At 33.0% G+C, this 26147-nt stretch overlaps 3 protein-coding genes across 3 annotated transcripts in view; all 3 read right to left on the bottom strand.

Annotated features, from left to right (window-relative positions):
- LOC130630623 (sterol carrier protein 2-like) overlaps window positions 1-17723 on the bottom strand; it is a 71615-nt gene extending 53892 nt beyond the window's left edge. Inside the window, exon 1 of the mRNA XM_057444189.1 lies at window positions 17720-17723. The gene's annotated coding sequence lies outside the window, so the exon portion shown is untranslated. The remainder of the gene's footprint in view (window positions 1-17719) is intronic.
- On the bottom strand, window positions 3210-5083 carry LOC130630637 (alpha-tocopherol transfer protein-like). The gene is made up of 2 exons (XM_057444207.1): window positions 4658-5083; window positions 3210-4214 (listed from the first exon to the last, which is right to left on the bottom strand). The coding sequence occupies exons 1-2, from the start codon at window positions 4982-4984 to the stop codon at window positions 3723-3725; spliced, it is 819 nt and encodes a 272-aa protein (XP_057300190.1). The 5' UTR covers window positions 4985-5083; the 3' UTR covers window positions 3210-3722.
- On the bottom strand, window positions 6676-22954 carry LOC130630109 (kinesin-like protein KIF2A; the record flags this gene model as incomplete). Its single annotated transcript, XM_057443507.1, has 27 exons — window positions 6676-7361; window positions 7896-7958; window positions 8098-8173; window positions 8320-8427; window positions 9167-9326; window positions 10131-10198; window positions 10419-10463; window positions 10924-10989; window positions 12636-12724; window positions 12804-12868; window positions 13409-13483; window positions 13688-13764; window positions 16096-16161; window positions 16257-16345; window positions 16753-16819; window positions 17011-17149; window positions 17259-17317; window positions 17630-17685; window positions 17758-17812; window positions 18059-18110; window positions 18417-18509; window positions 19022-19088; window positions 19457-19606; window positions 19722-19767; window positions 19890-19991; window positions 20420-20514; window positions 22885-22954. Coding segments are annotated over 27 exons (2178 nt in total), but the record flags the coding sequence as incomplete, so codon positions are not given.
- Window positions 22955-26147: the final 3193 nt, after the last annotated feature.

Genomic DNA, 26147 nt, shown 5'->3' with positions numbered 1-26147 from the left:
CAGTTTCTGAGACAACAAAATTCCTTCTTCGTTCTTCATAAAAAATATGGGAATGAAACTAAAGTTTGGTTTCGATTGGTGCAGAAGCCTAACTAAACAAACAGTGGAATCGCCGTCTCAAAGTAGATATTCGACAAGTCACAAACCATATCGTTCCCACGGCTTTTTATTAAATCTCGTCAACAGATCTTTTTTCTTTCTTTCAGGGGGATTTTCACGAAGCGAATTGAACGGCGAATTCGTTGGCGAATTCGCTTTTTAATTTTCACGACAAAATAAATAAGGCGCCAAATTCATTGTTTACATTAGTTAACCGCGTTCTGATTGGTCAAAAACTAGCAGCGAAACCTTTAGCCGCTAAAAAGTAGGAACTGTTTCTACTTTTCAGCGGAGCGAATATTTCGATGCAAAATCAAAACAAACAAAACTGCGCATGCTCAGATACAATTCGCCGTCGAATTCGCCGTTCAATTCGCTTCGTGAAAATCCCCCTTTCTATGTACACTCGCGGCGGCCACATTCAGCAAGCTTAAATAAGCACTGGAAACGAGGTTAAAGAATTTTTATTTCTTTCTGGCGCTGCGCTTATTGAACGACATTGCAGGCGGTAAGGAAATTCTTGGGCACGAGGTTACAAGTAAGCAACAGTTGCGCCTGTAAAAAAAAGAGAGAGTCTCTTTTAAAACATTGCTCATATAAAGCGTGTATTTCCAAGTCAATCGTTTAGTTAGGCACAAATATTTAAAATCAGCTAAAGCAGTGGTGTAAAATTTATAAAGTTAACGTTTATGTGAATAATAACAGCAGTTGGTATAAATTCTGACCAATTAGATTATTTTAGAAAACATTTTGCGCGCCATGTTAGTTATAATCACAGAGGTAGATAAATATTTGCTTATTTGTTTTTAATAGTGTAACACGAGAAGGGGTAATAAAGGTCCTGTTTCGATTGTCAATTATTTCGCAAAGTGCATTGCGTATATTCCACTTTTAAAAAGAAGGTTAATCAAAGAATTTATTTTTAAAAAAGTTAATTATATTTTCACATAAGCGTCATAACAAATCGCCGCGAATAGTTTACGATGGGTAATCTATCGCCTCGTTATGTTGTTTACAAGACTCTTGGGCAGTGATAAGCTGCGTTTAAATGCTCGATTTTCTTAGGATCGGATCAACCTCGTCCAGGTTTTTTTGCTTTTTCTGCTTTATCTCAGACGGCGATATTGTCAGAAAGGGAAAAAAAGCCCTGGGGATGAGATTAGGGCCGAATAAAAGTCACTAATCTCATTTCCGGACTCGGTATGGACTTAAAAGCCTGGAAACGAGGACTGTTTAAAATTTTGCAGTACAAGCCTTGCAAACGCGAGTATTGGAGACAAATGTTATCCAATAAAATGTAGACAAAAACTTTCCCTGTTTTAACAAGATTTCTTCAACCTCGTTTCCAATGCTTATGCTATTTTTCTCTTTCACCACGATTCTCTAGATCTTCATTCCGTGACGCTTTCGATCGCATATTACAAACCTAAAATAAAATTTTTGTTGCCAAGAGTTTTTCATCAATTTTTTATATGTTAATTATTATAAAAACTTTTCGTTATTTTAGGCATTATTTATAAGGTGAAGTCGAATTATTTGAACTTTCTGACAGGGGTGGAAGTTATAAAAACACCCTACTACCTACCCTAGTTCCCAGGGCTTTTTGTCTTTTGGATATAAGAAGACGGCCAAAAATTTGTCCTTCTTTAATTTCTCTTATAACAAAAAGGCAAAATACCTTAGGAAAGACGGTGGGAATACACCCTTGACATCCTAGTGCTTGTAAACTACATTGGACACTTTAACCTGATTTCCCAAGCGCCTGTTTTTTTTTTATTTCTGCGAACGGTAAGAGTCAGGCACTCCCAATACAAGAGACAGGCGCTGGCAAGGTTGTGGACATTTATTCGAGTAAGAAAAAATTTGTGCTTTCTTCATATGTATACATAGTCCTGGGAATCATGTTATTTTAATGGAAATAAACAAAACAACGCGCTGGATATGAGGTTGGAAAAATTACGAATGACTTACGTGATGATATGCACTACTGAATTATATTTGTTACAGTTTATTCCCTTTTCCTTCTCCTGTCCTTGTGGCATCCTCATCTCTAGCGTTTGTTGCCTGATGTAAAGGCCGCCAGCATTTCCTTAAAAGGCAAGAAACCCTGGGAACGAGGTTGCGTGATAATATGCAGCACTCAACTCTTTAATACTAACCTCTTCCTTCTCTATTTTTATTCTATATATAATAATTTATTTCAAATCAAGATGCTGCTTCATTTTTTTGTGAAATGTTAAATTGTACAGCCGTGATTGTAAAAAATACTATATTATTCAGGGTACGCTGACGAAATTTTGTGACCTACGGGAAAAAGCATTCATTTCGTTCTTACGAGAACATCAGTTAAAGTCGGAGGATTAATAAGAAACTTGTAAACTTATCGCTTATGGGAATTTTAAAAATTCTTCTTTCTATTAAAATTCCTTAAAAGCTTTCTTGTAGCATGAATGTTATGTTTTAATTTTGGGCGTCACGTCTGGGGCGTCCTTCTTAAATACAGGTATTCACTTAAAGAAACCAGCGAAAGGCTCTAGTGCTGGAAGTTTCTTAATTTTTTGAGCAATTTAAGTACTGGAAGTTTTTTTATTTAGTTTCATAAACTTAGATTCGATCCTGGTAACCTAAAAGATTTTCTGACATGTATTTATTTTTACTCTATTGGATAGAAACTCGGATTGGAAAAACATGCGATTATACAGTTTAAAAACGTAATTTCTTTTATATATAACGTGATATATCGATTGAAATTAATATAGACTTTTTCTGTGTGTTAATCAATCACACAAGCGAAGATTACATAAAAAATAATTCATGAAAAAATACTTTTAATAGTTTCCTAATTTTTTAAAGACAAAAAAACAATACTGAAAGGTTCTTAATTTTTTAGAAGCTTTTAGCCTGTATATAAAATTCATGCTGAAATGATTTTTGTTAAACATTCAAGAGTTTAAAAACAAATCAGTACCAGGTGTCATGTTGTACCTCGATCAACTGTTATTTCAATCCATCAACCACTTTGTCACCTCGGATAACAAAAATTTGGAACCTTATTTTGGTTTGCCAAAACTTCCACCAATCGGCTCACCGTATTTAAAAAATAATATCTATCCATTTAAAGTCGTCTGTATTCACGCAAAAAAATGTGCATAGAAAAATTATATTTAATATATATAATAAAATAATTGCGATATGTGAATTTACAAAATAAAACGACTTCGTGGATGAACCACTACAAAAATAAAACTGATACACCTACAATTTTTACAATATTTTTGATATAAGAAACACTACAGTTTTTAACCATTTATCATATAAAAACATGGGATCTAGACAGTTCGAATGGTTTTTCTTATTACCAACGAAAATTTTGAAAACTAGATTTATTTTTCGGCCAATACTTTAATCACTACAAAAGATCTCGACTGTATTCCATTAGCGTTAAGCTTTTTACTTTTAATTCATTATGTAGACTTACAGAAACACTCACCCCTAAAACACGAAGCCAAACTAAAATGCAAATAATACGTCCAGTTACACAACCTGCCCCGACACAACCCCGCCACGAATGACACACACGAATGCGTATGTGTCACTAACACCATGCATTATTTCAAATGTCACTATGACCATATATGCTCCAATTCCTCCTCAGAATCCATTACATGTTTTACCCACGCTCTTAAATCGGTTTCCCGATTTGTACCGCCATAATCTGACGGGATCAAGTCTTTATTGATATACTCACATAAGCCACTTATTTCTACGCCATGCAACACGACCCGTTTTTTTACTTTTTCTTTCATAAATTGAGAAATGATAGCAAAAATCACAGTAAACACAGCCGGTTGATGCAGGATGTGAATCCCTTTAATTCGAACCGGATAACAATTAAAAACAATGGAACCATATTTCCGAAACACAAGAGGATTTAACGCTTTGGCTTGTGTCATTCCAAAATTACGAAAGTCCACAACAAACACGACTCCGTTTATTTGAGTTTCTTCGTCTTGAATCAAAACCTCCATCGCCATAATATTTGCACGTAGATTGTTCATTAAACTCCGCTCGCTTGGATCCCATGTACCAGGGCGGAAGGCCAAAACTTTTCTTCCCTGAAAATTAAAACAAATTAAAGTATCGGTAATAAAAAATAAATCTTTTGACTACAATCTAAACGCCTAGCCAGACCGACTCACAGAAGAAAAAATTTTAGAAAAATTTTAAGTTCTTAAATGTTTAGAAAAAATACGAAAAGGCAGTTCTCAATCAAATGCGAATTTTTTTCTTTCTTCTTGCTAGATTGAAAGCTGAATTTCAAAGAGACAAATATTCTCCTCCTTCTTCATTTCTGGTCTCGGTAATGTTCTTTTTTGAGTCAAACCCAATCAAAAAGGGCGCATTGCCATACATACTATGACTGAATTATTTAAGTATAGCGAACAAATTAACAGAAACGTTCCACCACCTCGCCTCACCAAGAACTCCTACCCTCCCTTGAATGACATCCACAAATCAACAATAATACTTCTCCGAACCATCAGTGTTTGCTACGTACCTCTTGATCTCTCTCAGGAAACGTCACGTTCCATCCACTCTCGAATGTTCTTTTTTCAGTTGACGGGCTAAAGTTACCAAAAACCTCGCCATTGTCTCTTTTACATTCGTAATGAGCAACCACTAATTCAAACGCACGTCCAACATCGAACTTTCGTGCACGTAAAAAACGAATTAGGTCTTTATTTGTCGTATCGAAGCGTAAATCCGGTCTTTCTTTTAATTTTTCACGAAGTTCTGCGATTTTTTGTAGTCGCGTCTCAGGGTATTCGTTCAATTCTCTTCTTGCTTTCTCCACTAGGTGTGGGGAGAGTACGTCTAGACTCATCTTGTATACATCAACTTGTAGGAAGGCGTCTCCTTTTTCTTATATTTTTTCTTCTTCTTCTCCTCTCCTTCTTGATAGTAAAATATTAAAAGTACGTTTAACAAAACATCATAGATAGGACCTAGCTGTGCTCATTTAAACATAAAAAAACTTGTTCTAATCGAGTTTTTTAAGAAATCGAAAATAATCTAGCTGAGTAACTAAGAAAAAAACTACTTTAGAGAAACGTGTCCATCCTACGAAATAAACACAGGTATATAACAAAAATTAAAATTAATAATTCAAGCATATTAATCAATTAAAATGAAGTGAAAATTTTACTTTAGCGAGGTCATTTTTTTAAATGTTCAACAACTTTTTACGACACACCAAAAATTACAGGCGAAATATTTGCTAATGACATTCTTATTGCATAAAAAATCTACTTTAGAAAAAAATTAAACATTTCTTTATAAATTATTTGCTTATTTTATTACGTGCTGATTTTTATTTTTTTATTCCCATTCTGTTTAAAAACCTTTAGTCTTTAGGCGTTAACAAATACTTTTAGTGACGAAAATTAAAAATACCCTTTACACGTAGAAATGTTTTCAAGTTGTTGTATGTCTGTTCAAGGAAGCTTAAACCTTTTCTCTTTGAATAAGAACATTTGCAAAAATATGAAATTTTGGTTGGTCCTACAATACTATCTCTTGAAACTAAAATGCCTGCTGTTGTTGTTGTTGTTGTTGAGATGCAATTTTTCTGTTGAAAGATTCAGTCAACAAAATTAAAAATTGACGTCAATACTATTTAAAAAAAAAATTTTCCTCGTTCTACAAAGGTTGTACTTTTGTTGGCTTTAGTTTTAAAAAAAATTAAACAGTGAAATAAAGAAATATGAGAAAATAGAGCGACAAAGTGTGAAACATGTAGTAGATTTAATTAAAAAAAAAATGTTTGTGGTTACGGAAGATATAATACATCAATTTTTTATTTGCCAATCTTCATCCATATAAGTTCACATGTAAACAAAATGACATGAACATCTTACACATGTAAACAAACTAGCCACACTAAAGAATAAATTTTATACGCATAGAATATTCTGTAATAAGATCTAAAAGATCCAAATTGACTGCCTTTCCTACTCACTTTACAGCATCAATCTACAGTCATAGAGTAAATACACACACAAGTAAAATTAACCAGCCTTTGAGAGAATATACCTTACCGGCTCAAATCGTCGATCTAAATGCTTGTCGATTGTCGCCACCTCGGGAAATTTTCGTCACTTAGAACAGACGAATGATTTTAGCCTATCTGAATTTTCACCTTTCTCAGATTTTAGAATTTTTAAAAGATTCATTGATTTAAAACATAGAAAAAGAAGAAAAGAAATCTCACTAAAGACCATAAATTTTCGTCGGCCTAAATTTCGTCCCACCGAAAATATAGCCTTTTTAGACCACCTTGGCTGAATAAAAACATGAAATGAAATTGGGGGACTCTATTTTTTAGATTTTAGGTGTACCACCCTGGTAATAGCACCCTAGTATAGGATAAACAAACAAACAAACAAACAAACAAACAAACAAACAAACAAACAAACAAACAAACAAACAAACAAACAAACGACTTTCTGATCATTTTTCCAAACACACTGAGGCTATGGAAACATTAGTATACGATAAACAAAAAAAAGACAAGGATTATAGTTGAACATGTATATTTTCATTATCTAAGGTGCATTCTCCTTCATCTTGTCACAAAATATTATTGATGATGTTCGGTAAAAAGTAATGATAATTCCTTTACATCACCTGTGAAGGAGAGCTCCAACATTATGGAGTGTTTTCACTGAACACTACCTATGTAATACTTCCAATAGTTTGAAACGTAAACATGTCAGCTATTGATCTACTGCGAAATCGTACTCTGGGGGTTGGGAATGAAGTTAAAAAATAGAACAAAAAAGCGCAACTCATTCTTCTTCACAAATTTTACACGCTCGAAAAGAGACTAAGATGGAGAAATAATTACAAAAATTATGCGAAAAAATTACGTAAGAAAATAGGTCGAAAGTTCAGCAATTGTGACAGGTTAATCAAGGCATATACTTACTTAAAAATTAGGTTATCGAGAACATTAACTGCATATATATATATAAATTAATATCATTTCCCTCGATATGGCGAGTTACAGTGCAACTCTGTCGTTTAAAAAAACCTTACGAAAAAAGCAACAATTTTTTTACAATTTTTTGAACCTATAAACAAAGTGTGAAAAAAGGAGTGCTAATACAGTGAGGTGGAGTGCTATACAAACGGTAGACGGCGAACATTTTTGCTGGCTTTTTCTTCTTCAAATAGTTGTTCTTTAAAAAGAGTAACTTTTTCTAAAGTAAATGAGAAAAAGAATTGTTAGTAAGATATTAAAAGACATGTTTTCTCCCCACAAACTGCTGTGCACCCTCCTCAGCCGGGGAGTTACTGGTAGATTGGTTAGCATGGGGGAAGCATTGTAAATTTAAAAAAATACAGCTCTCTTAAATCAGTGAATTAAAAATTCTCCTTCAGTTCCAGTAAAAAGGCTTTCTTAAATGAGTGGGTCAATTTATCATTTAGTATCAATTTTGAGACCTCAATTGTCAGGACAAAACTTTGCCTGGGGATGACTAGGGGCTTGAGGAAAACTATGAAAAAATCAGAAATGTTTGAACAAAAAACTCTTGCCTAGATGTTCCTAACCTTTCTCTTAAGATTAAGATGAAGAAAATTGTAGTTACAGGTTTAAATGTGCCTACTAAAAATTACTAGCCGCCCCAGATAAACTATGGAAGGTACAACCAAAATATTTAGAAGCACAGAGGAAAAAGAATGCTAAGCTTTCCCTCGTTGAAAATACAGTTAAGTTCAAAAATGTTACAAACCTCTGAGGGTGGAGAACTTCTCAATCTTCTCCATTAAAATCATATCTAGCCGATGAACATATTCTTAAAAACAAAAACATTAGTCAGTTATGTAAATTAAAAGGTGAATTAGAGAGAAAAAGAGTGAGAGAAAGAAGAGAGGGTAGTTGTAGAGAGTATATTTAACATTTGCATTAGTACGGGAAGTAAAAACACAACATACCTTCCAAATCACAATCGACATCATTTTCAATTCTTTCGAGAAGTTTTTTCTCTTCTTCAAGCAAACTGTAATTTTCCTAAATTTACAACTTAGTGTCTAAAAATTGTCTTAAGTGAACAATAACTGTCAATGTTGGCAATTATTAGCTATTGTATCATTGTCATCATGCCTTTCCTTTTCAATCTATCTATCAATCACTCAAAAAATCAATCAACTACATACCTCTACACTAGAACGATGTTCATCAATCACCTGTTCTTCTGTTTCAATCAACAATGACACAGCTTCATGGAAATTATATAAATCATCAGAACCTTGCTGTAGTTGGTTCTAATAAAAAAAACCCATCTCAATGTCAGTAAAGATTGAAATCATTTAAACATTTTTGCAATATTTGAATGATAATATGTGACTATGAAAGGAAATCTTTCCTAAACAATGTGCTTAACCCACAATAGCAATTCTCCTTTCCAAAAAACAAAATGGCAGAACAAGCGATCAAATCACAAAGCAGGCTATCTCTATGTCATTAACCTAAGTCACTCAGAATTAATTACTTAATCCAGTTTTATTAATTAATGTGTTTAATCAATTAATCTGTGGTATGATCACAACAGTTTTCAATTATTAAATTTTTAACTGATGAATCTATGTAATGAACCAAAAAGATGAAAATAATTCAGTTTTTTTATTGATTTGCATATGGCCAAATAACATATTTAGCATATATTAAAATATTTAAAAATACACAGTTCATGAAGAGTGTGTAAAGCTGATCAAGAAAAAACAATCAAAAGTTTAGAACTTTTTTGTTCGATTCTCCATCCATCCATTCTCCACCCATCCATCAATTTTATGGTCACTTTTTAGAGAAGACTAAAAAAAGGCATCCACAACTTTTCGAAATTAACCTGACCGAATTTGACAAAACACTTAAAAAATAAGTCTATAATGCGAGCAATACAGACTACTGGCCGGTTGCGACGACCCCAAGCAGTTCAAAATTCTCAACCATAACATAGTTAATGTTTCTTTCTTATTTAAACCTGAAGTAGATTAGTTTACTTACACTCTGCGTACACAGCATAGCTAATTCAGCATTTCTGTATTGTGATTGCGAACTTGATAGGGGATGTTCTGCTGGTTCATCATTATCATCATAATCATCATTATAATCGAGATCGATCACTTTCTTCTCTTTGTTGGATTCTGGGCCAAGTTCTTTCGCCCTAAATAAAACAACAATATATTTTTTATTTCCATTATTTACCCAGGGTGGCCTCTAAGATGTACTTTATCAATGAGAAAGGGTAGCCCTATAAAATTATAATATTTTGAACTTAGTTTTGAGGCTCCTTGCAATTACTTGTGATGAGACTAGTGAGTCCTAAGCTGTACCAGTCTAGTGTAGCAAAATGGAAAGTGATCAGGTCAAGATGAAAAAAAATCTGTTATTTTGAAATGCCAGTTTTTAGATATTCTTTATTTAGTTTTTTTTTAAGCTAATAGTGACAGTTAAACAGATGCTAAGATGTTAAACAGAAGTAAAGAAATAATATAAAAAACAACATAATTAAAAAAAAATGCAAGTTTTGGTATTGCATTCCACAATTAAGGCCCGGTAACATTCAGTTTGTGAATTTATGTTAATATGTCAATAACAATGCTTTACATCTTGATGTAAACAGTTGTTGGGATTTTATGAATTCCGCTAATTTCATGCTTATCGTGAAATATGGATGTGACACTCCAAATTTTATATAGTTGCATTGCATATTTTTTCCGTGAAACATATATGGGGTAATAAATAAAGATAGCTTCTCCATGTTATCAGTATTTTTCTTTTCAATTCGTCAGTACAGAAACCGGCCTCAGAACCCAATCTCATAAAGGATGATTGAATTGCATAATTAACATGCATTTTCAAGAGCAAGATCTTGAAAAAGAGGGGCGTCAATTTTACTTAGAAGTTTTTTTCTGCATAGGACTGTATATAATTTGAATAACTCATAGAGTAACCGAAGTGTTAGTACCTGTCAGCATAACGCAATGTATTTAAAGTATTTTCAGTACACGACATTCCCGGAGATATCATAGCAATCTAAATACAAAAGCAGAAATTCAATTACACTGGCTATAAAGAAAGTAAAAGCTAATTTACACTAACCACAGAAAAAATATAAAATGCAATGTAAACCAGTTACAAAGACTAAATAAAAATTAATTTATACAGAAATAAAACTCCATTTACACTGGCAATAAATAAACAATAAAACTAAACATTCTCAAACTATCCACTTAAAGATGAAACTGACACCTACCATACATGTCTTAGCCTTTTCACCAATAAACGAATCCCTTAACACCTAAAATGGTAACCAAAATGTAACCATGAAGATATCAAAACCGAAACATGTTCAACATAATAGGATGCAAAACAGCTTGACAAGTGATACCTCGTTGTGGTAGAAGGTAGTATCCTTATTTCGCCTATTGCATGTGCTTGCGAGATAGCATTACATCCATTAAACAGTCACTAGCATTAGATTCGATAAAAAACGTTGGTACACTGTAGCAAGTGAAAGATTGTGGGTTTACTTGGGAGAAACTTGGAAGCTGGTGTGTTGTTTACTTAATTGTGAAAATTTACATTTTTTGTGCAATTGCTTAAACATACTCATGTTTTAATTTTTTTTTCTTAATCCATGATATTTTATAGATACTATTTTATTTACACTAGTATAATAATACTGCTAGATTTTGAATCGATGGCTATTTCTTGTGAAGACGTTTACATGAAAGTAACAAAATAATAAATTATCTTACTTGAGTTAATTTACTTGCTCTAAATGGAAGATGAGCACCCTTTCTTCCCAGGGCTCGGATGCATTCCTAAGATAATAAAAAATATATTTGCATAATTAAGTTTATTTCATATGTTAACTTAACATCGACTTGTGATAATAACCTAAAAGTTACTGTCGTTAGATTTCGTAAAAATGGCAGAGATAACACAAGGGCCAACAACATAACATAATTTCTATCAACTTTCAGCTTAATAATTCAGTAACTCAAAACTCCAACTTGGTAAAAAAACCAAGCTATGTTGCTGGCATTGTGTGTTTGTTTATATTATTCCACCGATTAGTACTGAGGAAATCTTATAAACACACATTTTCTACTTTAAACTCAAAACAAGACGTATGATATACGTAAACAACCTCGCGAATAAAGTTTACAAAAAGCTGTCTATCAAATTGTGATTTCTGTTACGAAGTTAGACACGACATACTTTGCTATTCGGAATAATAATAATATTTCGGAATAATAATATTTGTTACGCGCTATGCAGTTATTTTATTAAAATTGATTTGTGAGATCTTCTTGAACACGGAAAATTCCTCGAAATTTTAATTTTTGTTGGGTCACTCTGGTGTAAACTGAGTGACAAGAAGAAGAAAGACCACAAGCCCCACCTAAAATTTGCGAAATTCAGTAATTTAGTCACCCCCCCCCCCCCCCCTTCCACAAAAACAAAAAAAAAACGAAAAAAAAAAAGGGGTATAAGAAAGTCACTCAGTGAGAAAAAGCAAAATAAAAAAAATATATATATATACAATCATAATTGATCGAAAAAAGAAATAGCTGCATTAAAATCGATAAAAAGTTTTTTCGGAGTGCTTCCGAAATCATATTTCTCTATGTTGCGTGTCATTAGCGTAGCGAAAAGAATTTCGTTCTCGTCATTATTTATATGTGGTGGAGCGTCGTCGTTTTTCTCTTACGTATTGTTGTGGAAATTTTATATTTCGCAGACTACTTTCCAGACATTTGGGGAGACCTTAATACTGCCTACATTCACTTTTGAAAACTTTGGTGGACACGCCTTTACTTTACCAGTTAGTTAAATAAAGCTTTTGAACACTTATCTTATCTTTTAAAAAATAAACAGACTCGCTATGCAAAAATCCATAACTATGAAACATCCAAAATGCAATCAAATTCTACAATTTGTGCTAAGAAAAAATACAGGCTATCATTCATGGTTGAAAGTCGCGCGATTAAAACGTTTCTGGTCTTAAATGACATTTAGGTGACAACAAATCAAAATTTCGATGCCAACATCATGTTCAGCATACTTTTTTTGTTAACTTTGCCAAATTTTGTCTAAAACAAAGTAGTTTTAATTTTTGGACCAATTTTAGCCTAAAATGACATTTAGGTGACAAAAATTAAAATTATGATGTCACTATTATGTTCAGCATATTTTTTTGTTAACTGTGCCAAATTTTGTCAAAAACAAATACCAATTTGGGACATTAGTTACGAGTTGGAAATCTATCCTCGCAGGCGAGATAGTAAAAAGAAAAAGAAAAAAGTAAAAATAGTTACCAAGATGAGATTCGAACACACTACTCCTGTGTCCTGTGTCGGTGCACAGAGAGGCAAAAATTTCCATTCTTGTAGGACACATTTGCATTTTAATACAAGCTCACGAGCTTGTAATAATGAAAACAAAAGCTACAAAGAAAACTCACTTTTAAAGCAAGTAAACTTTTGTTGATTTCTGCGCCTTCCAATCTTGTTTGTCTGTCAGAACTAATTGTGTCAGCCCCTCTTTCATTTCCTGACAAAGTATGCAAAAAATGTAACTGTAACTGACTTTTTTCTTTCAAAACTTATCAAGTACCAAACAGACTACATACCTGCCAAATCAATCAGAGAGAATTTCCCATGCAATGATCCCATACTACCATCTTTCCCTTTCCCCCTGAAAATATACATAAACATATAATACACATTAAAGCAAAAAACTTAAATGCAGGGTGTTAGATGAAATTGAAAATTTCTTAGAACGTCTTCTAGAAGACTCAAGGAAATCTCCAATTTGGATCAATGGTGGCTTTACAGAAATATTTCAAAACTCTGTAACATTCATTGAAGATTTCAAATCATTAAATTCAAATTATATTATTGTTGCATGCTTTCGACAAATAAAAATATGCATAGACATTAAATGCATATTTGGCCGACTTTGCCAGGACGGTTTCAGCAAACGAATACATCAGCTAGATAACCGGGAAAAGTTAGAAATAAATAAATGTTTGAATGGGAAAGTCAAAATTATTTTCAATTAGAAATTGTCTGTCTAACAGATAAAGGCTAGCTAAAACCCTGAACTGATATGTAAAAGCATAAATTGAATGTGGCTGAGTAATGCATATTGAAAATCAGTCAAACATTTTAGTCATGCATTTCAAACACAGATAATATTAATTATATAATGTACCAATTACATGTGCATTTTCACCTTTTTCGTAGTATCATTTGAAAGATAGCATGTGACCTTGATGAGTTTTGATTAGCTGAAGTTGTACCAGACGTTCTAGATAAATATTCCAAAAATGCAAAAATGAACGCAATAATAATGATAAAACGTTAACTTGTGAAATAATCCTCAGGTTCACCTGTCAGCACAATAAATTATTCTGTTCAGGGCCTGAAATTAAGCTGTGCAATCATTTTGAAAAGACAAATTACATATTAATATATGAGACAAAGAAAAAGACAAAATTCTATGAATTTCAACCTTGTTTTCATTCCTTGATCCAATAGCTTGAGTACATCTTGTACATTGTAAACAATGACTTCTTGAAGATTTGGAATCTAAAACAGACAGGTAGCCTGGACGTCAATTTGCTTCCTGAGCACTATTTTTTAGGAAACACAATGCAAAAACGCAGTAACTTAACATTTGAGCAAACCAAGGAAAAGAATTATTACTTTTAGCACAAAGGGAAAAAATAGGCCCTGTTACAAGCAAATGCACAAGCCCCGTTGTAAAGCCTGGAAGCTGAAGGAAGAAAGTATAACAAGAGAATTTAGTGCAAAAGTTTAGCAGTTGATCCACAATGGTCAATGTGATTGTGAGAATGTTAAAAGTACTTGGACTTCTTGGAAGAATTGTCTTCTGATAACACCTGTGAGTGGACGAAAGGACCAGCTAGACATAGACAGACCTGGTGGTGGAATAATTAGGTGACCAGCGTATAAAGGAAAAGAAAAAACTTTGGAAAGAGTGGAATTCAGGTGGTAGTTAATAATATTTACTTAGAAGCTAAGCCTCACGGTACAGCAGTGTATAAGGCAAAATCAGAAGCAGAGAGAAACAAATTTACAGATATGTTAAGAAGGGAAGACCAGCGCAATGAGGTGGATAGCAAAGCAAATGCAGAATACTAATGAAGATGTTGTAGGTAAGAAGTGTATATGTAATGATGGGTACATTTATTATCAGAGGAGGTTGCTTAAAACTGAGTTTGATAAGGACAAGGAGAATTTGCCTGATGATGATGTTGTAAACAGGCTACCTATGCAGATCAAGACGAAATGGGTAGTGGGAGCCATTAGGGATAAAACTGCAGAAGTATCAGGTGTTGTTGCAGAGATGGTAAAAGCGTTTGGACATACTGGAGTTGAGCTTAAAACAAGCCAACTTTTATAATCAGATTATGAAGCTTGGTGTTATCCCTGAGTGACTGTCAGTCGGGTGTAATAGTGAATTGTTTTAAGCGTAAGGGTGATGCATTAGAAAGAGGTAACTATAGAGGGTCAAGTAATGAAAGTTATTAAAAGAGTGACTGATAAGTTACTTAGAGAAGGAATCGATATAGATAAGGTGCAATTTGGTTTTGTTCCAAGGCATGGCAATACAGATAATATTTTTACTCAGACAGCTTTAGGAAAAGTATTTAGGAAAGAAAAAGAAACTCTATTTTGCCTCTGTATATTTAGAGTGCCACATAAGTTATTTGGTGGGCTATGAGAAAATTAGGTGTGGGTGAGTGGCTAATTAGGATGACACAGTCTATGTACAGCAATGCTAGAGGTTGTGTCAGAATTAACAATTCACTTAGTGATAAATTTAGTGTAAATGTTGGTGTACATCAGGGTTCTGTATTTAGTCCTTTGTTGTATGTTTTAGTCCTAGAAACGCTGTCAACAAAGTTCAGAACAGGTTGTCCATGGAAGATATTGTATGCTGATGATTTGGTTCTCATTACTCAATGGAAGAACTAGTTGAAATGCTTGAGAAGTGAAAAAAGGGACTAGAGAAGAAAAGGTTAATTGTGAATGCAGCAAAATCTTAAGTCATGATTAATAGCATTTAAGCTAAGTGCGACCTTATAGTTGGAAAGTGGCCTTGAAGTTTGCAGAAAAGGGGTTGGTAGTAATTTTTTCTAGACTTGTAAGGATTGGGTACATAAATAGTACAGTGACATTGGAGAATAGTTAAGAGCTCACATTCAGTTTTTATACAAGCATTGCAAAGGTGAGATTACAAACAATGAAGTATTTTCAGCTTTAATGATGTACAAAAGTGACTTGTTAGAGAACTTCTGTTACTTAGGTAGAAAAAGGTGTTACTTGCAGGATAGGTTCTCCTTAGAAAAAGTTCACAAAGTTACTTCCTTTGTTGACTAGCAGAGTCTTGTCAATTGAGGTAAAAGGTAGGTTGTATGAGGGCTGTGTAACAAGTCTTATGTTGTACAGCACTGAGACATGGGCAGTGAAGCAGGAAGATCTTGACCGTTTAGAAAGAAATGGTATGAGAATGGTTAGGTGGATGTGTAACCTCAGTTTGAGAGACAGAAAGAGTACAGATGAGCTAAGAATCAGTCTAGGTGTCTGTTACATTAAAGATGTTATCCAGATAAGACGATTGAGTTGGCTGGGACAATAATGAAGGAAGATAATTGGGTACAAACGTGTAAAAACTTGATAGTTCCTGGGGCAAAGCCCAGAGGTAGACCGAGAAAAACTTGGCAGGATGTAACAAGGACAGACTTGATGCAGAAGAATTAAGTTAAGATCTAACAAAGTTTAGATCAGATTGGAAGAGAGTTATTTATATACCTTGTCCAATCCATGCTAGCATAGAAAACAGATGTTCAGCCGGAAATGACTATGATGGCAATAAAAAGAAAGGACACTTACTTGAACTTGAGCTTTTCCATCTTCAAGCACTCTCAATTTTTTTCTCTTATTCATTAAATCAAACACCTACAATACAGAAAAAGGCATTAGCTATGCATCCAATAAATGGCCCACTATTAGAAAAATTGTTGTGCAGTTGTTAAAAAAAAACAGTTACAGACCTTGCCACTGTATATTTCAAAGAAACTAGCTGAGACGACCAAATCTTTTGCTTTGTATTTCGACTTTTGTAGTTTGAAAACATCAGCAGCTGTGAAAAAGAAGCATTGCTATTATTTGTTCAACTCATGTGAAGTTTGTCATTCATCAAACACATTCCAGTTTAAATCAATGTTATATGCTGGGTAACACATTTCAGTTAGTATCAATACAATGTGTATAAAGCAGACACATCGTACATTAGAGAAACATAACAGAAGAATACAGCTTTAACATTGCATGTTATTCTGTGTCTAGGCTTTGCTAGCAGATTATAATAAGTAGGTGGAGCGTGGATAATTCCTCTGACAAAGCTTTTAGATGTTCTGATAAGATACTTTAAATTTTAATTAATCACTTAAAACATTAGACTTTAGTAAATTGTTAAGGTTATTGGTTCTGTAAAAAAATGTATGCAATAGAGTAAAAAGAGTGCAATATGAATTTAATTAATTCTACCTGCAAGTGCATATATTCCCTTGCTGCAATCTTGTGATTTTCCTTGTGTAAAATCGCCTCCCATGGTCTAACAAAAGAAATATAAACTAAAGTAACCCTACCATAGCCTTAAAGATGAGAAGCAAATTTGCCTCTTTCACTAACTCAGGTAACAATATTTGTTTCGAACTGTTGTTAGTTTTTATTGTTTCTATGTTCCTGCTTATATATACACACATGTTACTGAACATTCAAACCAAATTTAAAAAGTGATCATACATGTGTCTTTCCACTGCCAGTCTGCCCATATGCAAAACACGTAGCCATACCTTGTTGAAATATAGTTTCAACAAGTGGTTTGGCTGTGTACCGATACACAAGTTCATTGGTGGAGTCTTCATCAAATGAATAATCAAATCTAGGACAAAAAAAGTATTTGAAAAGGTAGACATAGGTTCTCAATTTGGTTATTAAAAGTTTCTAACACACACAAGCCATGCAAAAATTTGTATCTTTAAATATCTTACCTGAATTTATGATTGTCTAAGTACTTTGTGAGATCTACTTTCAGTTTACATTCATGTACCTGCAAGTGGAAAATATGTTCATATGATTAATGATATCTAACATGGTTTCTACATGAAATAAGTGAATTGATTTGTCTGCATGGAAACAAATGTAGGTTTAAAAAAATTCATGGCTTTTATAAAAAACAGATTATAAATTGATAAGATTTCATGTCTATGTGAAACTAAATTTGGATTGATAGCACTTTGCATGGTTTTTACATGGAATCAAATGATAATTGACAGCATTCCATATACTGTTTACATGAAATTTAACATGAGGTAATAGCATTTAATGGTTGTTCTGAGAAACAGAATGTTTATTTACTTACAATGGTGAGTTCTTTATCAGGACTCGTTATAATATCAATATCTTTTTTTGCTATTTCTGAAAAACAAGATGCTGTGTAAATTACTAGTAAAAACACAAAGCAACTCGTAACAAAAGTCAAAATGTTACCTTTTTTATTAAGTGGTCTTTTACGAACACAAACACAAATTCTGTGATCAACGATCTATTAAAAACAAAATAGTTTCAAATATACAAAAAAATAGCTCAATGGTTTTACCAAGTTCAAAAATAGGTACATCTTAGAATACCACTCAAAAAAGAGATTGGTTATATTTTAGTCCAATTATACTGCCATGGTGGATTAAATTGTTTTTGTGAATACTGTTCATTTATTCTCCTTGGCCTTTCATATAATTAATATTTCTCAAGGAAAACAAAATAAGCAATTAAATCGAAATCATTTACATACAGGATCGTTCATATCCATGTGTCTCTGTTCACCCAATGTTTCTTGAAAGTCCCTAAGACAGGAAAATTCAAATCAAATATTTAAATTCTGTTTTTTAAAACACTAATGCTAAATTCACACTGAAAAAAGTTATGCATCGTGGCACATTTTCACCATATATAGTAGCCGCTAAATGACGTATACTCCTTTTGAATCCTTGCCGTATGCTTAAATAAGCATTTTTCATTGTTAATCTGGAATCACCTGATTTTCTATTGTATACAAAACTAAAACTAAGTATTTTAAAATTTACACTAAACAAAAAAAAAAGGGTTTTCAGTCTGAATTTAGCTTAAGATAAATGTATTTGAAGACTTACTGAATCATTTTGAGAAATTGCCAGTTAGGATTTCCAGGATCTAACGTCATTTGCACCTTTTCATTTTCCTTCTTTATTTCAGTTTGTCGTGCTCTATACATAAATACAAAACCGTTGTTTTCACAAATGTAATGTAATGTAAATATTCAGATTAATATTTGAAATATCCTAATAATCTATCTGAAAACTTTTTTCTTTATGGTAAATAATTTTTTCAGGAAACATGCCTCATAGGGTTTAAACCAATAAAATTCCATCACCACCATTAATAAGTCAGAGACAAGCCCCCGCTTACTCAAATAAGTAAGGTAGAAAACATGTAACTACACAACACCATGTTAATAGGTCAATGTTTCACCTAAATTAATAGTAATGTGACAGTTTTGATACAACTTTGATCCATTAGGAAAGCGATACAAATATGAAATCTTTTTTATACTGTATGACTATCTAGACAGCCATTTCAAAAACAATACAACATTTGCTGGAAAGATACCGTAATGATGATTTTGGTGAACAGAAAGAGTAAAAGCATAAACTTAATGCCAAAGACATTAGGAATAAAACAAAATGTTATAGCAAAATTATTTGCATATTTTTTTTACCTTCTATCTTCTCTGTTTTTTTTCAGCTTTTCAACTTCTTTAACACAATTTGATCTTCGACCACGAGCTAAAGTGTTATTAAACTTCATACAGAAATTAGTACTCATGAGGGAAAACACATTTCACAACAATTAATACCAGCAAAATTTTAAAATAAAAGGAATATAAACTTCTACATTTTGATATTCTGAATGATAGAGCAAGTCTATTTTCTTATATTCTTTGTCATAAGTACTATATATTTCATTTAACATGGGACAGGAATAAATTGATTTGTTTTTGCTTGCCCTTGTTGCAAAATTTAATGTGCAAGGGAATTTCCACTTGCAGAAATTGATGCCTGTTAAATGCAAATTCTTTTAAATTTAAAATTACTCCTTACAAAAATTACTGCTACCCAAACTTGTAAAAAATTGATCTTTAAGCATTGTTTACCTGGTTCTGGCTTTTTATTTTCCTTTTCAATTGGTTTCGGCTGAATCATGGTATCGTCACTTTCATCAGTTGGATCATGTTTTCGGCTGTTTGACTGTTTGTTTTGTTTCACAGACGAATGTTGTGGTGCCAGGGACTTAGAACGTAAACCTATCATAAAGCAAACAAAAAGGTAAAATTACTTTTCTGTCTTTTTTGTTAGTGTAAGATTTATACTGTAAAAAGAAAAAAACACAACAAAATTAAAAACAAAATTAAAACTTACTTCTTGATGGGCGGCTTGAAGGTGAGTTCCTTTCTTTATGAACAGCCTAAAAATTTGGGTTAAAAAAATGAAACGAGATATACCTATGCAAGATAGATATACTTCTTCTTAGAAAGTCATACGTTATACATATTGTTCGCGTTGTAGATAGTGTATAATCTCACTTACAGGCGTTGGGTTATGTGGCATTGACTGACGTTTATTCTTTGATTGCATGTTTATTTTTGGTTGAAATTGTGGATTTAATGCATACACTTGATCCAAGTTGATCTAAAGGAGAAAAATATTAAACACAGTAATAAAATTTAACATAAAGCTAACATTCTTTGCCACATTTATTGCTATAAAAAATACTTTCAACAATTTCAAGGTTACAAAACAAAACAACAGAATTTTTCATTATTACGATCATTGGGCTTTTATAAAGAAAATGCTCCCTGCTAAAAAATATATAAAAAACACTATACTTCTACTTTTAATAAAATCACTACAACAAAACCTTCTTCCAATTCGCTTGCTTCTTATTTCTATTACACATTGTACTCTGTTTTAGTTTGATCTTTTTAAACAAAATTGGTTATCACCAAGGCCTTTGTTAGTGATTGAAATCTGCTGACGTTTCATACAAGTCTAATTTAAAAAACTCGATAAGACATATGGCTCCAAAAGTTTAAACCAAAATGGACAAAACTACAGACCTCCTTTCCTTTCGTTTCACCATACTCAAACCATTCAACTGTAACATTTTGTCCAACAATGTCCACACCACTGACACTGGCTGAATGGATACGACCTAAAATAAAAAATTTTAATGCAATATGTTACTAAAACACGAGTTAGATGTGATTTCATTCAAGTAACCTAAATACCACAGACTCTCTGTTTGATTCTTAACTTCTCTCTGTATTCATGAAAGACTGTTTTGGAAACAAAAAGTTCACTGTACACAAAAACTAGAATTTAGAAGCAATGTCAAAGGGTTTGTTATGAAAATAAAAAGGTGCACAATTTGTGACTGAGTCATCCATGTAGTATGACAGAAAAAATTAATTAGCATAACTATTTTCTTGCAGATGTCACAAGTTCTTGTGTGATTGTGGAAATTACCATTCCCTATCAAAATGACCCCTGGCAATATGTTGGTATTGCATTTTGATTTTCTGTTAGGTATCTATAATACAATACATGTATATGCTTGTCTGTCATGCAAAATGGTAACTGCAGTAGCAAAACACGAAATGCAGTATATAAAGGACAAGTGAACCCATAGATTTGTCCACGGGCCATTGGGGGTTAAAAACACATCTAGTTTTTTGCACATAAAAATGGATAAGTGAGCGTTGCCTATTAAGGCGTGGCATCATCACAGGTAGACTTATTTCCCTTTTTATAAAGATTTACAAAACTGTCGGCTTGAAAATCAAAATTTATAATACTAAACCCAAACCGACTTTTTTGTAAGATATTTTGGGGCCCATTTATGTACTCTAAGAAAGAGACATGTCACATGGAGACTCTTATGGACAATCCTAAAGGCTACAAAACTAGTTATTGCGCTTGTCTATTTAAAGAGATGTTTTTCCGTTGTGGAATAGAAAAAGCAAAGTATTTCCTATATTTATTTGATCAGCCTCACTAATGTTAAGGAACGTATTGCCCCTTTGTTGGTTCAAGAGTATTTAAAAATTCTATTTGTGCTACATAAATCATTTAAATTCCTGCTCAACTGGACGGTGACCTCTTGTTTTTTTTTAAACCAACAAAGTGTTGAAAAGCAAATTCAACAGCAACATTAACAAAATGACAAGCTTAGTGGCGTTGAGTTAGGTTGTAGTCTTTACTTCTAATTGTAATGGTGAATAGAGTTTTAATCAATAATTCAATCTTTCAAGTTGATGAAATAAATAATGTATTTGCCATGACCACATTTTACTGCTATGAATTATTCACAACTCATGCAACTTAACAACTTAAAAAGATTAAAGCTTCTTCTGGTATATATTTTCATACAATCAAACGAATAGACATTTAAAATTCTTATCGAATAAATGAATGAACGAATAGATAAATTAAAATATCCAAAAAAAAAGATAAACAAATAAACAAACAAACAATACAGAAACCAGGGTCCAAAATAAAAAATCATAATTGATTTGTGAATACTTTTTCACTTATACAAACAAATATTTGATAGTAGACAAGCAGGAGTTATGCAAATGGGTACCTAGCAATTAATATTCACATATTTCAAGGCCTGCACTTTTTTAATAAAATTATAATAAGAAAAAGTTATAATAAGAACAGGTCGATTGTGAGATATATACAACATGATTAAGGCAGCTCAAATCAACAAAGGGACACAAAATGACAAAAAGCCAAAGTTATTGTTATTAAATTCTTTATTTATGATATTTTTAAGTAAATGTTAACATAAAAATCAAATCATTCTTCTTCACATGCAGAACCACATTTTTTATTTTGCAATGATTGATTTTTGCGACTTTGCTTCGTAAAAAACCCTGTGTTGTGCATGTTATTTGAGCAAAAAATATTGTGAAGTTTTATCTTGGATATTGCAAGCCAAAGTGCTATGTTTATTTGCATACAATTCTTAATTTATACTTGAAACAGTAAACCAAATAAAACCCAAATAAGACCCAAATAAGACCATTGTGGCGCCATAGATTAGTGGTTATAGCTCTCGTACTCTGTGCGAGAGACCAGGGTTCGATTCCTCTTGACGGCGATTCAACAGGGGCGAGTGAATGTTACCATAGCCCCGGGTTAGCCCAAGCCATGTGAGGAAAATTGGGGAGATGGCTCCATGTGTGGACCATTGGATGTTGCCGGGAATTGTCTAGTAGAGCGCGGGCCCTAATTGGGTGTGCGTAGCTCAAAACGAGCATTAAATACTCTAGGACTCTCCATCTAAGCCATGGCCCCTCCTGGAAATAGACAGGGTATATCCCTCGATATCAGTGAGGCTAGCCATGTAAAATATGCACATCTATCTATCTATCTACCTAAGAGATTGCAAAGTAAACAAACAATAATGGCAGCATTTCACATGATAAGCAATAATGAATATAAAAATCAAACTACTTGTGTCGGCTTTGTCACACTGAACAAGCAATCTTAATAAATTCTTGTACAACATACATACCATCAGAGCGCTGGATATCAACTTGGGCACCAATTTCTAATTTCATGATTATGTCAACATTGGTAGTGTTTATTTAATTCCTTGTTTATGTACCTATAACAAGAAATTAGGTTAGGCTGCATCTATCAAGTGGATAAAATGATTCTTACATTTCAGATTCTTATGCTGCTAACAATAAAGGAACTGGTGAACAGAATACATTTGGGGTAAATGTTGAACACAAAATTAGTGCCTTTGCTAGCTACTAAATATCAATCAACTTAAACCCAATTTTTTTTAAACAAACTAAAAATGTTTCCTCAAATAATTATTTTTTGAATGGTAACATTTTTTGCAATGATAGGCAAATAAGAGACTCCATGTGTGCTTAAAGTGATCACATTTTTACATAGTTTAAGCACAGAATCTTCTTCAAACCAGTTTAAGCACCTTCAAACAAGAATTAGATGAGGTATCATTTTGAACAGACAGACAGAGACATATACGGGTATAATTTAAAATATATATTGATAAATGAGTCATTTCCCCCAATTTCTTAACATATGTACACAATTATTTTTAAACTTTCATAGAAACTTATTCCACAGAGTAAAATAATATTGACTGATTATTTTCACTATCACAGGATAATCATGGGTTGTAAACAGTGTTTTTATTTCAGCTAAAGTTGCAGTAAAGTTATTAAGTTAAAGTTATATTTAAAATATGTTACACCCAAAACACAAACATACATACCGACCATGTGGCACAGTTTTCGGCTCTTATTAAGCGCTACACTGAGTGTTCAACGTTTGGTGACATAGTAACTTGTAGCTAACCTGGCGTTGAAAGAATGGGTCCTCCGGCTAGTTTTAAATAAAACCTTAATATGTCTGCTTGTTCAAAATAGTACTGCAAATAGCGAGACACACAATTGCTGAACATTTACTATTACTCATTTCTCCCCAAATGCAAATGCAAGAATGTTTATGTATATATTTTTAATGATAGATGTAACAACCCATTTTTGTCATTCATGTAAGTACACCTGTACACTAAGGCATTCAAAGAGAACCCAGGTAAAGAAATTAATAAATCAATAAAGTCATTGTCATTGGGATCAGAAATGATGTCAATTTAGTGGAGCTCTATATCCTCAAAATTTACTCTGTATATTAAATTTATTACTAGTCGATAAAGCCCGTGGAAAAATTCATTGAGGCTGGATTAATATGAAAAAGAAGCGTCATTTGAATTTTGATGATGTCAGCAACCCATCCACAAAAAAAAAAAGAACCTTGTTTTCACGTTGCCTCTATTGTATAGAACTGCTGATCAAGAAAATTTATATGATCATGTGCTTTTGATGAACGGGTTGTGAGATAAAATGCGGGCCTATCAATAAGGGGAGAGCAATTGCTCTTGCTCACACAATGGCGAGCTCAATTCTGAGAAATGAGAAACTAGCTGAGCCATTAATTGCTCCCCCCATCCCAAAAAAAGTTTTTCTGGCTGAGCAATATCGATTTATCTCGCATGGAAATCAATATTTTTTCTTATTATTTACTGTAAAAAAAGAACCAAAATATATACAAAAAAATCAATAAAATAAATAAAAAAAGACTGTGATAAAATGTGTGTTCATAATCTTATTCTATTTATTCAGATTACTCACCCAGTTTAAATTATTGTAACCTTGGGGGAGCGATTTATTGCTCTGGTGTTATTTTTTGTTGATAGGCCTGAAAAGGGTTTAAAAACTTTGCTGACATCACCAATGGACCGTCAAAACACAAAAAAATTATTTTAGAAATTTGCATACCTGTTGCTTTTATCGCATACATCATGAAACGCTGATCAAGAAAATGTATAAGATCCTGTACTTGAACAGTTGCGGAGATATATATTAGGATTTAAAGGTTTTTTGATGACCTAATCAACCCGTCCATTCCGAAGAGGATTCGGGGACCCAGGTTTGGAAACATTACCCAAATTGGTCCTAGGTGGTCCCTAGTTACCCACAGGGTAAAAAATCATTGATGTCACCACCTAGTTTCCAAGTTATTTAGCCTCAAAAGTTTTAAGTGCACTGTAATGGCTTCATTAATTTAATAAAGGATATTGACGTTAAAGTAGTGTTATTGCATCGTGCTGTCACATCATAAAATTTAGCATTTCGGACATACATTTTTCGGCGACTTTAAAAGATAATGAACACATCCACTATGACCATCACATACACTTCGTATTATTATATAAGATATTTGTAGATAACCATCTAGGTAGCAACATGGGTTGACACATTTTCTGTGGTAATGTTCTGCCCGGATAACGAACAATGGACTGATTAAGTACGGCAGCTTGCCCCAGTTAAGAACAGGGCAGAAAATACATAATCAGGGATAAATAATCAGGACAGGCCGGCTTATTACTCAAAAAATATTATTTGGCACTTATAAAAGGAACATAATCATGACAGACCAGTTTATAAACGGCAGACTAATGTTATTTCTCACTTATTATAGAGCGCAAATAATTGGGGAAGGCCGGCTTATGTATGACAGTCAAATATTATTTGAGACTTATAGAACAAATATAATCAGGGCCCATCACTTTTATATCATTTGTCATCACTTCTGACAAGCAAATAGCACTGGTAGCAAAGTTGTTGTTGTTCTCAAATGAACCGAAATTTTGTGGCAAATACTGATAAATTTTGGGATTGGCAAGTTTAACAACTTTTCACCAAACCTAATTTCCGCAAAAAGAAAAATTTAGGTTCTGTGAAATTTAGTTACTTCAAAGTATATTATGTTGAAATGTATTTACTACAAGAGTAGTTTATACAGGCCGCTTTTGCAATCCGGGCAGAACAGTAAGCCCTTCTAGTTCTAACAACTGAGTGGCAAGCAGAAAGACGAAGGAGTTGCTGAAGAAAGTTTTTTTTCAGCCCATTTCTTTCTACAGAAACATTGTTGAGGCTTTAGACTAAATCATTGATTGTAGATGTTTAACTTCTGATTGAGATCGTAGCTATACCTTTGTGTTATAAAACAGACTGAAAGGGACCTCACTTCACTTAGCGCTGGTATCTCTTTTACCTGCTACACAATTGTTAAAGCCAAAAGTGCTGACAAAGATGCAAATATTTTAAAAGGTCTATTGAGCACAAAGCCAGAATTTTATTTAGTAGAAAAAAAGTTTATTTTAAAGTCTAATATAGCTGATTTTCTATAACAATCTAACTCGAAAATTTTATCTTTTGCATAGCTAGAACTGTACCT

The sequence above is a fragment of the Hydractinia symbiolongicarpus genome, chromosome 2, assembly GCF_029227915.1.
Source record: "Hydractinia symbiolongicarpus strain clone_291-10 chromosome 2, HSymV2.1, whole genome shotgun sequence".
NCBI classification, from domain to species: domain Eukaryota; kingdom Metazoa; phylum Cnidaria; class Hydrozoa; order Anthoathecata; family Hydractiniidae; genus Hydractinia; species Hydractinia symbiolongicarpus.
The sequence above is the reverse complement of the archived record's forward strand: the minus strand, read 5'-3'. Positions and strand labels throughout refer to the sequence as shown.

What these genes read in the sequence shown, in the direction of transcription:
- LOC130630637 (XM_057444207.1), bottom strand. Translation starts at nt 4,984, where the DNA reads ATGAGTCTAGACGTACTCTCCCCACACCTAGTGGAGAAAGCAAGAAGA. An exon ending in TTCCTGAGAGAGATCAAGAG is followed by an intron (nt 4,215 to 4,657) that starts GTACGTAGCAAA and finishes TTTAATTTTCAG; the next exon opens with GGAAGAAAAGTTTTGGCCTT.